At 41.2% G+C, this 12,391-nt stretch overlaps 1 protein-coding gene across 9 annotated transcripts in view; it reads left to right on the top strand.

The window, feature by feature from the left end:
• Positions 1-12,391, top strand: part of tenm2 (teneurin transmembrane protein 2) — a 253,742-nt gene that overhangs the window by 223,597 nt on the left and 17,754 nt on the right. For 7 of the 9 annotated variants that reach the window (XM_037977338.1, XM_017419733.3, XM_037977341.1 and 4 more), the window contains 6 exons: positions 471-671; positions 2,564-2,749; positions 3,710-3,736; positions 9,550-9,696; positions 9,995-10,205; positions 11,765-11,884. In XM_037977338.1, the coding sequence (XP_037833266.1) occupies positions 471-671; positions 2,564-2,749; positions 3,710-3,736; positions 9,550-9,696; positions 9,995-10,205; positions 11,765-11,884 (892 nt within the window). The remainder of the gene's footprint in view (positions 1-470; positions 672-2,563; positions 2,750-3,709; positions 3,737-9,549; positions 9,697-9,994; positions 10,206-11,764; positions 11,885-12,391) is intronic. The other 2 variants (XM_037977339.1, XM_037977340.1) reach the window with 1 other exon arrangement.

The following is a 12,391-nucleotide window of genomic DNA, read 5'->3' as shown; positions in this document are numbered from 1 at the left end:
GTATTGGCACGCACGAGGACACGCAGAAATGCATCCGCTCACTCATGGACCAGGCCAAACGCTCACAATGAATAATATGTCTGTGGGGCTCTTTGCTGGGTTTTTTTCTGAAACAGAAAAAGATTTTGTGCTCCAATTAAACCCAGACCTATTATTTACCAAATGTTTTAACTGCATTAATAAAATTTTTATGTCTTTCACTATTTTATGTCTTATATGTTCGTGGCAGCCATCTTGTATGAAATCAGTTGTAGACGTTCATCTAATGATTACTCTCTCAGAGTTTCATTCAAACTTGTCCAATGGCTCATGAGATATATTTTTGTTAACTAACCTACAAGCGAAAACATTATTGCTCCGACTTCACGAGTAATAATCAGCTCTAATGTGATATCTTCAAGTTTCTGTCAGATTCTATGAATTTATTTGTTCATTCTTTTCCATGTGTGTGTGCCCCTTGCTCGATGCAGTGGATTGCCTGGACCCGACGTGTTCCAACAACGGCATCTGTGTGAACGGGGAGTGCCACTGTAAGCCCGGCTGGGGAGGGCTCCACTGTGAGCTCCCCAGAGCCCAGTGCCCGGACCAGTGCCACGGCCACGGCGCCTTCATACCAGACACCGGCCTGTGCAGCTGCGACCCCAACTGGATGGGGCCCGACTGCTCCATGGGTAAATGCACAGCACTGAGAGATGGCAAGAAAAGGCAAACACTCTGAGGGAAGAGGCAGGGTCAAAGTTCGAGACGAAAACACCTACTCAGTAGTGGTTGTCTCAAGTTCTTTTGTGGTCCCAGGGTATTTGACTATTAGTTGGCCATTTTGCTTCATGCTGTTCTGGTTTTCAAATTGGACTTGGAAGAAATCCACCAAAAAAATTTAAAACATGCTTCGAAATAGGAATCAGCAACTGTTACGAAGTTGGAGCCAAATTGGAACATGCTGGCACAAAATGTGGGAAGTTTCTTACTGTAAGTAACAGTATGGCTTTGATAGCGTTTTATCTTTTTCAGGGTACTGCTCCAAATCCAAAGTGGGCAAGCAAAAACCGTGCATGGACGGGGGAGCAAACATTTAAGAAGGAACACATGAACAATACTGACAAACCTTGAATCCCACGCACACAGATCAAATGTTGTTGTTTTTTTTTAACAGAAGCAGTGACAGATTTCAGGTCAGCGTGAAGTTGTTTGCCGGAAAAACAGAGAAAAGTAAAAGCCTTGTCACTCTATTTGGATCTTAGGTAGAGTTGAAAGACCATTACAGGATGATTGGAGAGGTGTGTTTTGTGTACAAGTCAACATTCACAAAGACGCCAATCTAAGAGGCTGTAAAATAAATGGTCTGAGTTGGGGTTTTTTTTTACAATAAATGTGAACGTTAGAGGTGGGTTTGCTTTGTGGATAATTTGTCACAGACAAAATGGTCAAAAGCAGTGAGGTTCTTAGTTTGAGCCTGAGCCTCAAAATCCCCAGAATGGAGTAAAATAAACAAACCTAAAAATAAAATAAAAAAAAAACAGCAGCAAAGATTAAATTAAATGCTCAACTATTTCTAATAAAAATGAAGCTGCTAATTCTCCAGTTAAGTTTGAGTTGGCTGTCTTCATCGTGACAGTCTACTCTCTTGCTCATGAGCAACGCTTCAGCATTTGTCATGAAAAAAGTAATGCCGATCTTTTTTTTTTTTTTAAATAAAGAAGAAAAAAAAGGTGCTACACTGTCTGACGCAGCAGGATTCCTCCACAAGCGTCGATTCCTGCACTCCGGGGTGCCTGAGCGCACAAGCAGTACTGTCACATCTCACTACGTGCGCCGTCGCCGCCCCGCAGCATCTGAGCCTCCCAGACAGTGACTCAGAAAATAAACCCTGTCGTCACAAAACCACCGTCACCTGTTTATAATTAAAGGTGCAGGATGAAAAAACAGAGGTTTTTGTAATGTAAATTAGATTGTTTTGCCTCTTTAAAAAAAAGATCTATTTTTGCACTTGACAGGATGGTTTTTGAAGTTCTTCCACTGTTAGATGCAAAAGAAATGAAACACAAGATGTCTATTTAAAAAAAAATCCAGCCTAAAACTGACTTCTCCTTTTTTTTTTTTTGCACGTTTGTTTGCCTGTCACCATCCTCTTAAATAAAGGTTTTATTGACATATTTTAAATAATTTACCACCTGATAAATATCAACCTACAGTCATACTTGGGTTGTTAAAACAATTGATCATATTTATAGACAGATACTACCACACCAAATTTGGCTTTAATATCTATAAAATTAACTGAGTTATAACCTTTTTTGTGTTTGCTGAGGTTTTATTAACTGTAGAAACTATTTTAAATTAGATCAATAAAAAATTTAAAGAAAAAATCCAGTAACTACTTTATAAGAGTTTCATTAAAATGCATCTACTGGTTCATGAGATATTTTACTGACAGACAAAAAAACACCGGCAAAAACACAATTTCCCCCTTAGCAACGGGGAAATAAAACATTTTATATTTAAAAAATCAAAAATTTTTGCTTTTCAAAATGTTTGTGACCCGAGTTTGTGTTACCACTTTCAGAGGTTTGCTCTGTCGACTGTGGAACCCATGGGGTGTGTATGGGCGGAGCCTGCCGCTGCGAGGAAGGCTGGACTGGCGCAGCCTGCGACCAGCGCGTGTGCAACCCGCTCTGCATCAAGCACGGGACCTGCAAGGACGGCAAGTGCCAGTGCCACCAGGGCTGGAACGGAGAGCACTGCACCATTGGTAAGAGCCGGCTGGAGGTGTCTGTCTGGTGTGTGTCTGGTGTGTGTCTGCGTTGTCGACACATGGGTGAGCACAAAAACACCAGCTCCCAGTCAGACTCAAACAGCAACTTCTTTTTTTGCTCTGTTAATTTGAGAATGAGAGGTGGGGGTGTGGGGGTAAAAGCAATGCCACAGGGAAGTGATGGGGGGAGTCTGACGTAGAAGGTGGGTGCAGTGAGCAAAAAAGCTTCAAAGACGTACGTCAGGGTGGGAGGATTACAAAAGAGCAGGATTTAGTTGTTTCTAGTCTGCCTCTGAACTCCACACCTCAGGAGTTTTACTTCTTTTATGGCCTTTGAAACACCAAAGTTATGCTATGAAAGGCAAAACTCTTCAACTCACTGTGATCAAAAAACAACTCAAATTATTTGTCTGTGTATGTGTGTATGCGTGTGTGCATGTACACAGTTGTCCTAGAGTGAATGTGTGCGTGTCTTTTGTCAGTCAATCACTGTCTCATATTGACATCACTGTCACTTTGGATGGATGAGTGCCAGATCCCTTTGATTCCCTTTGCAGTGCCGTGAGACACAAAGTCTCCTCTCCTTGTCACCAGAGGCACTGTGATTGCAGCCTGAAACACATCCCAAACAAAACACCAAAAGGAAACACACACCTAGACGCACGCACGCCAACACGTCCATATGCACGGGGGAATAACAGTTTATGATCTCCTCATTTCCCCCATCAGAAAGTAGGGCAGCTTTGACTGCAGAATCAGCCCGAGATGAAAGAGTTGTCAGGCTTCAGCTTGGCGCAAAGCACACTTCACTCGCAGCCAGGCATTCTCAGTGTTAGCTTATCGCAAGCCTGCCTGTTATTCATTTCAGCTCTGCATGATGTTGCTTGCATTTCTTTCAAAACAAACGAAATTACTCTTCCCCGATATTTACCTTCTGCACATTTTCTCCCACTGCAGACCATGGGAGCATGGTTGACAAAGCAGGTACCGTATCTTGACTCTGGTGTTTTGTTTCTTAGCCTGTGGTGGTAGAAACTAGCTGCTGCATCTGTGGGTTTTGGCCTGGCTTGGCTCTGTAGACTCTGTGGTGCTATCTGTTCGTAGTAGACCAGGGCGCCTGCCTCAATGACGACTCCCTACGTGCGGTGCACTCCCCTCCCCAACCCATTTCTTGCAGTGCACCGCAGCAGGGCTTAGCTGTCATTGAGCCTCGATGTGTTGTGGGGTTACTGTAGAGCCCCCAGTGTGGTATAAAAAGTGCTGAGTGAGGGGCTGTGCTGTGGATGTGTGGTAGTGCATGCGTGTTTTCCCATCAATATGTCCAGTGTGAAACCTGAAACGACACTCAGGTATTCCAGTCATGTCCCGCATAAACACAGTTGTTTCACACAAGGAGAAAACGATCAAAGTCGAGAAGAACTTTTTGAGGTAATTGGTAAATTTCATAGGCCACTGATGCAAGGCGTTAATGTGGTGTCAAAAAAAATAAAATGCAGCGCTGTTAAGTGAGTGTGTGTGTGTGTGTGTGTGTGTGTGTGTGTGTGTGTGTGTGTGTGTGTGTGTGTGTGTGTGTGTGTGTGCGCATTTACATTTGGGTATTTGTGGCAACAGTCACAGCCATGGTAGAGTGGCTAATAAATCCATTATGTGTGCATGTGTGTGTGTCTAAGCGAGCAACAAATCCAGACTTTTAATCTTTACATTAAAACTCGTTCTGGCCAACGTAAGCCACGTAAAAACTCAGATTCAGATAGCACAAAGATAAACAGACTAACAGTTAAGGTTAAGAAATCAAGGCATACAGGGAGGACTGCAGGTCTGGAGTGACTTGCCTCAAATGCTCAGCAAGAATGCTTATTAGATAGCCTCACAGCTGAACCTCAGTCGGGCTGCACCAAGCGGCACAGATTGCCTGACAGTACAGGTCCCTGGAGCACCGTTGAGAGTGTCCTCTCACCCTCTACGCTTAATGGAATAGCTCTCATTGTTTTATGAAGAGCTAGCCCAGAGAAAAGGTAAATTGCAGGGTTAAAGAGGGAGCAAGACACAGAGAGGGAGAGGGGAAGAATAAAAAGAGGAAGTCCGAGGGAAGCGCAGTGGCAGTTCGCCTATAAATGTGAGACAAAGTCATCTTTAATTTCTTAGATAGCTTGTTAAGAGTAGGAGGAGTAGATGAGTGGACATTTATTTTAGAAGTGATTCAGACCATCTAAGAGATGTGACCGTGGATTTATAGCAGTAACCTTTTCTTGATGACCTTTAGAGCAGATGGAGTTGGGCGCAGAGGGGATGGAGAGGGAACGGTGGAACTTTTTGCTACAATGTCTTGACTTAGTTTCTTCTCCCCTCTTTGTTCTCGTTCTCTTTCTCTGTATCTGCCTGCCTTTTTTCGCTATCTTCCTCTCTTCAGCCTCACACAGTCATATACACCCCACCATCCGAGCCCACAGACACTGCATACCAAACAAGAGCGTGTGTGCTGACCCATAACCCAAGGCAATTTCGTCTCCTTTTTAAGGGGATTTCATCAGAGTCCAACTACATTACTGAGGAGGGTGGGCTTAATAGTTTCTGAAATCCCACTTTATTCTACTTAGTATGGGGGGAGTATTGACTGGGTCCTGACATTAAAGAGAGAGGAGCCTTCTTCTGGCCTGCCCAGGCTAGCCAATCAATGCCCGCTATGGATTGTCCTGTCCGGGTGCTTCATAAGTATTTGGCTGCTTTAAATGGCAACTCCATTTAACAGGCAATCACTGCTAACTGCCTTTGTTCCCCGAGCTCAATACTTGGGGACAATCTATTCCAGCCTGACTGTTAATGCAGCATCATGAGCGTTCCCCTGATGCAGGGAATGGTAATAATTAAAGATAAAACCTTTGATTTGATTCCTCTTGTTGAGCTATAAAAGCTGCTTGCCTCTCCAGCGTCCAAATCAAGATGGCGCTCTGGTTTTTGTTTTGTTGTTTTTTTCTATAAGTCCTTTTCCTGACTTTCCCTCATCACCCGGTGGATGAGACATGATAAAATGCCAATCGGGTTGAAATGCCTGTTAATTTAGCTGCTGCCACGGTTTAGATTGCGCAATTTGTATTCATAATGCACAGCTTTATTGATGCAGCGATTTGTTGGAGGGCAAGAACCTACGGTGCAACTTGAGTGAGAATATGTTCATTAATCCGCCGAGCAGGACTCAGTAAGAAGCATTTCATATTCATAATCTCTTGCCGGGTTATTTTGTCCTGTCCTCGCTCCGTGTCGGTGCGCCACCGCTGAGTGAGAAATGTCAGGTCATATCTCCGGGGTGCGTCGCGCTGGGCGTGTGTACGTATTGTTTTATCAGTCAGCCCTGTCTTTGCCTCTATCTCCTGTGGGCAGACGTAAAGAGTGTCACATCCCGCTCCCTCATTTATTGAAAAGGAAATCACTGTGACAAGTTTGTTAGTGGCTTTTTGAGATGCTGTGGAAAACACTGTCCTTGGGTGTCATCATTCCTTTCTCCCTCTCCTTGATAGATTCATGCGTAAGTGTGAGACATGGCTGATTTAGATTGTTAGAAGGAAATGGCAAACGAGGCCAGGAGGTAAAGGATATTACTGTTTTTGACTAGAGGCAAATGATTAAACTGAGTATGAAAATGTCCTGTTGAGTTTTCATAAACAAGACTACTTGTTTTTGTTATTAAGCTGGACCATCAAAGACAAAATACAGTGAAATTTTTAGATTATTTGGAAATCCTAATTGAGTTACATTTTTAAATATGCTATAGAAGCAGTACACATAAGACTGTCCTGTATCTGTCAGTATCGAGCTGGACCCAGCAGTAAGGTGTCTTTTATTGGCATAAAGAATCCAAACGTAAGAAAACATTCAAGTTTGAGTCAAAATATAAAAACATTTTTGTTTTGTCTTGAAGGTGTAGTTTGGAAAGTCTGTGTGGAGAGGCTATGAGTAGATATTATCCTACCTGCAGCAGGCAGCAGACAGTTTTAAGAATCAGAGAGAAAATCTCACTTACGAGTCAAGCTAGCAGTAAAACAACTTAAACCTCAGAAAACTGATAACAGTTCAAGCGAATGTGTTCTTGTGAACTCCTACATCCATAAGTGACTTATCAATAGTGCGAGTGGAGCAACTCGATTCCCCCTTCTTTTTTTTTAAAAGCAGTTTTTCTTTTCCGTTTTTTCACCTAAAGAAACATCTAATCTCTCCCTGCAATCATACAGCTCTATTTTTCATCCATTCTACATTCTAAGAGTATTTTTTTGTTTTATTCTAAAAATAATGGCTAAATTCTTGACCTACCCTCAGTCAGGCTTGAGTTGTTTCAATCTAACTCAGCTCAGTGGTAAGACAGCATTCAACTGTGCTGCTGAGATGTAAAGAAAGCAGAAGTCAGTTTGTTAAAGTCTTTAAACAGAGACGTATCTTTTTCTGACTGAACCAGACAGAATAAAGTAAAAACACTGAGCAATATGACACTAATCAGGAGCACAAGACTCCCACGAGTTAATAAAAGTTAGAATTCAAGTCTCTTTTTTTGCTCCTTTTACATCAGCCTGGAGTGTATGAGCTTCCACATGAACATTTTTAGAATAACAAGACATCTAACATATGGCTAAATCTGAACATTTGGAAAGTTTAGTAAGTGTCCACATTTAACTTCAGAAGTTCAAGTGAATGCTTTGTAGTAAACTTGTACACCCATAGGCGTCTGACCAATGGTGCAAGCAGAGCAGCTGCATCCTCAGTTTTAATGAGGTCATCAAATAGAAGTCTGCATTTACCCAAGACTGGGTAAAGAAAACACCAAGATTGTTCACACAAGGCTTGAATTTTGGGTATTTTATTGCACGTGCTCTACATGTCAAACTGAGGTAGGCAGCTGTGCGCTGTCATCGGCACTAATACAATATTAGACTGTTTACAATATGTAATTGCACTCAGTGATTAGATTTGTTGCTTCCCAATTTTGTGCACCAATTTTAGAACATAAATCAGCATACGGCGCAACACTTTAGCATCAGACGGTTATTTAAAAAGAGGTTTATAGTTATTTACTCTGAAAAGTGACTGTATTGTGACATGCTCTGAGGGTTCTTGCAAAATGTTCTGTAAAACCAGTTGTTAAAAGACACATATTAAGCCTTCCCAGTCTGCTTAACTACTTGATTCAAATGTAAAGTAAAAATCTATAACATAGCATTAGCTCTAGGTTGTTTTACTTCATAAATAAACAGAGGACTCAAGGACTGACAGCTGGGAGATTTATTTAAAAAAACATGATACGGTTTCACATGGTTCAAATAGTCTTGCAATCTGGATCTCTCTACCTGAGAGTAACAACTATAATACTTATAATTTCCTAGTTATTTCTGTGGTAATAGTAGGAAACAAGATTACCTTCTTGAATGACAGTATTGTCACAGATGAGCACGTAAAGATAAAAATCTGACTCCCAGCAGGTTTCTGGAGCACTGTGGGCTTGACTTACTAAAACACTGATAATCATGACACTTCAGTTTTATTTGAACAGCAATAACATTTTTCAAATTGAAATTATTTTTAAGGAATTAAATCTGCCCTTGTGTATCTAGCTGTAAGCTTGACTCCAACATAAAAATTTCTCCCCCATTCTCCAAATTAAGCTCACTCTGACAACTGCAGGTAGAATACTGACTTAACACAACTGCTTCACACAACCCCAACCCAAAATAATCTCAACTATCCCTTCACATAGGATGCCATCTTAGCCAATCATAGCACATTCCTTGATTTTTTTTTTGATTTTTTTTTGACTAGTTCCCTGGCAACCATGCAGTTAGTAACAAGACTCAAAAAAGGCTCTGCTGCTGGGCAAAAAAATGGTCCCGAACATCCAGTCAAATAGAACCATGAACTTTAAGAGTTCAAGGTTCTTGTGTCTTTGAAATAAAAATATTGATTTGTGTGTTAAGACAGTGATAATATATCGCATTAAAATCGGTGCGGCTGACCTTTATTCTAAGCCACATTAAATAGCTAGAGGAAATAGCCTGATATAGAATATACAAATATACGTTTGGAATCATTTCTTGGGTCATTCCCTCTGCAGATGAAATACTATTTAAAAATTTGTACTTACATGAAAGTGGTCAGAATTTGGCAGACAATGTTACACTGAAAAAAATATTACTGTCCCCTGTAATTATCTGACTTTCCTTGCCTCAAAGTCACAGTTATGTTCAGGGTGCCCTTGCAATGCTAGTTACAGACTTATTTAGCTCTAGGGTCTTAGACTCTGGTAGGGGTTTTTGCATAAGCTTAAGTGAAGGTTTATTAGTTCATACACTGCTACCACACACACACACACACACACACACACACACACACACACACACACACTGTCAAACATAATCTCATTCTCTCACGAGAAAGCATTACTCTCAGGCCATCAGAATCCCATTACCTACACTGAATCATAAATAGATGGAGAAAGAGAGTGATGATCGGGTGGGGTTCTAGCCAGTGGGCGAATAAAGTGATCCATCCACCTCTGTCCACACACAGACAGACATCAGCAGCCATCCCTCAGGTTCAGAGACATAATGATGGAAAGATGTGCATGAAAACTGACCTGCTGACTTAAACAGATTCCTGAACATTCACCAAAAACAGCGGGCTTTTAGTATCTAACTGACTCAGACTCAGTATCTTGATAGCTCATCTGTGTATCATTAATTATAAAACAAGTTTTACTCTGTTCTCTTCCGTTTCTCTCCTCCCCCTTTCCTTCTTTTGCTGTCGTTTTTGCCCAGACGGCTGTCCTAACTTGTGCAACGGGAACGGCCAGTGCACCATGGGTCAGCAGAGTTGGCACTGTGAATGTCAGACGGGCTGGAGGGGCCCTGGATGCAGTGTTGCCATGGAGACCTCCTGTGCAGACAACAAGGACAACGAAGGAGGTAAATTAAGAGGAGCAGTTGAAAATTTGTGGTCGAGCTGTTTTAAGAGCAGTCTTCACTTAGAAATGCCAAGGAAAAAGAAAACATTGAGAAAGGATAAAATAAATTAAAGAAGACACAGAATTAAGAATGAAGTCTCCTGGGAGGAGCTTTCATGAGGGATTTTCAAATTTAACTTTCTTCAGTGAGACCAGCACCGATTGTCATCATTTTAAATGAAGCGTTGATGAAAGAGGGGAATTTTTTTCTGTTTTGTTTTTTTTTACACTCCTCACTGAATTTTCTGGCCTTTTGTCAGATGGACTGACAGACTGCATGGACCCAGACTGCTGCATTCAGAGTCCCTGTCAGAACAGTCCACTGTGCAAAGGCTCCAGGGACCCTCTGCAAGTCATCCAGCAGAACCCGATGTCCCAGCCCAGAGTCGGATCCTTCTACGACCGTGTCAAGATGCTTGTGGGGCGGGACAGTACCCACATCATCCCTGCGGAAAGCCCGTTCAACTCCAGGTATGACAGGAAGCACATGCAAACAAAGAAAAACTAGACAGACATGTAGCAGCAGGCTATGACTTAACAGAACTGACAGAAAACTTCACACACAAGTTTCATCTTTAAGTGTATGTATTAAATCTATTTAATGAAATGATAATGGAAAGTAAAATAGCAGAGGATTTCATGTTAAAAATGAAACAAAAGCAAAAAAACCAGAATGACAGTGTGTCTGTAAAGAGCACCCTGTCCTGATCCTTTTAAGACAAGTAATGCGCTATTTTGACACTAATATATTTCTGCAATGTCCTGTTTTTAAATATGGATTGCTGAAAAACTAATCTGAACTACAAGTCAATATTTGGAAAATAATAAAGAGGCCTTAAACAGAAAGGAACCAAAAACCTCATTTTAAATGTCACTTCTGAAGTTGGGCCTGATACATTTTTATCACACGTTGATGTTCTGTGAAAATAATGAGGTCAAAGCTGATCGGCAACTAATTCACCTTTGAGCTGGCAGTAACGGTAGTCACATGAATGAGTTGGCGTGCATGTGTGAAGCTGGCACTAGTGAAACTGTTCAACAGTACACAAACTTAGAGAATCTGCTCTACATAATGAAAGGAGTTAGATAATTGCTCCGCAGCTACAGACATGTTTTTTATGTGTAAATTAATGTAATGACCAGGTGTTCCAGTTCTCCTGACACTAATCACTAATTTGATTTGATGTTATCTGTAATAGTAATGAAAGTTATCTATAATCTGTCTTGTGTCTATCATTAAATTTAAAAAAATAAAAAACAGAAGCAATTCATGTATTGTACGTAAACCATCAGTCATCTGAATTGAAATCTACTTTTGAAAAAACTCATCTGTTGACAACTGAATGCCTAGATTTTCTGTATCTATGTTAATATATTTGACAAAAAGTAACAAGCAATAATTAGTGTGTCAGCATGAAAAGACCTGTCAATTTAATTTTTTTTTTCTTTTGATGCTCCTATAAAATATGAAATATAATTCAGTATATCTGTTTATTGGAGATATCCAACTTTTTTTACTCAACTACCTAAATGTTAAATGAAATTATGGTTTACATAACTTGTTGAGATCTCAACACATCCAGGGGCCAGACGCAGGCTTGCCAAAGATTCCCACTGATTCTGCTGAGCTTTGAAAGCGCTGTCCATGGTGCTGAATTTTGTCTACTGATACTGTATTAACTGCGACAAAGGAAATAACTCATCAGAGTGAAATGTTTAAAGGTTATCCGATGCGTATCAGTTCCCTTGGATGCAGCCTCTCATGATGACGCAGCCTCAGACGTGCACATATTCATTGATTTTTGTCACGGTTTGTTTACGTGATTGACACATACTCATCCCGATCCTGGCGGCTGCTGATTGTCTCTAATTAATGAACGGCGGAAGACCAGAGCACAAAGTGAACGGGCAAATTGGGTGATTGAAAGATGGCGAGATTAATCCAATCAGATGATGGGTGGCTGGCGGGGGAGACTTGGTAGATAGATGGACATTCGCTGCCTCACTGTGTCTCCTCTGTCCTCTTGCAGCTTGGCGTCACTTATCCGGGGTCAGGTGTTGACGACAGATGGAACCCCTCTGGTGGGGGTGAACGTGTCTTTTGTCAACTATCCCCACTACGGCTACACGCTGACACGGCAGGATGGAATGTATGTACAAATACAGCACTCTGCTGAAAATCGGAAACTACCTCACCACATAGGCTTTGTAGTTAGATTAGATTAGATTAGATTAGATTAGATTAGATTAGATTAGATTAGATTAGATTACTAATCCTATGAGGAAGCTAAACAGATAAGAAGTTGAAGTTATAGTGACTGCTGTAGATTTATGCATAAATACAATAATATTATGAACTAAAAGCTTTAATTTGTCTTAATATTGTACTTTTCTAGCATTGTTTCATTTTACATCAAACAAAAAAGGCACTTTAGATGTTAAAAACCCCAAAATAGGGGCAATCAGAGAAATGTCTACATTTTAAACTGTTTTTTTTTTCTCTTCCTTTAAAAGCCACTTTTCAAACTCATTTAGTCCACTCATCTTGCGTGTCTCTGTGCTCCTTCAGCAGGATCTTCAGCCTCTCGGGAGTTGAGCTCCGACTTGATGACCCTGTCCTTTGTGCCCCCTCGTGTGTGCCCCCACCCCCCACCCCC

The sequence above is a fragment of the Kryptolebias marmoratus genome, linkage group LG9 (genome assembly GCF_001649575.2).
Source record: "Kryptolebias marmoratus isolate JLee-2015 linkage group LG9, ASM164957v2, whole genome shotgun sequence".
Lineage (NCBI taxonomy): Eukaryota > Metazoa > Chordata > Actinopteri > Cyprinodontiformes > Rivulidae > Kryptolebias > Kryptolebias marmoratus.
The sequence above is the reverse complement of the archived record's forward strand: the minus strand, read 5'-3'. Positions and strand labels throughout refer to the sequence as shown.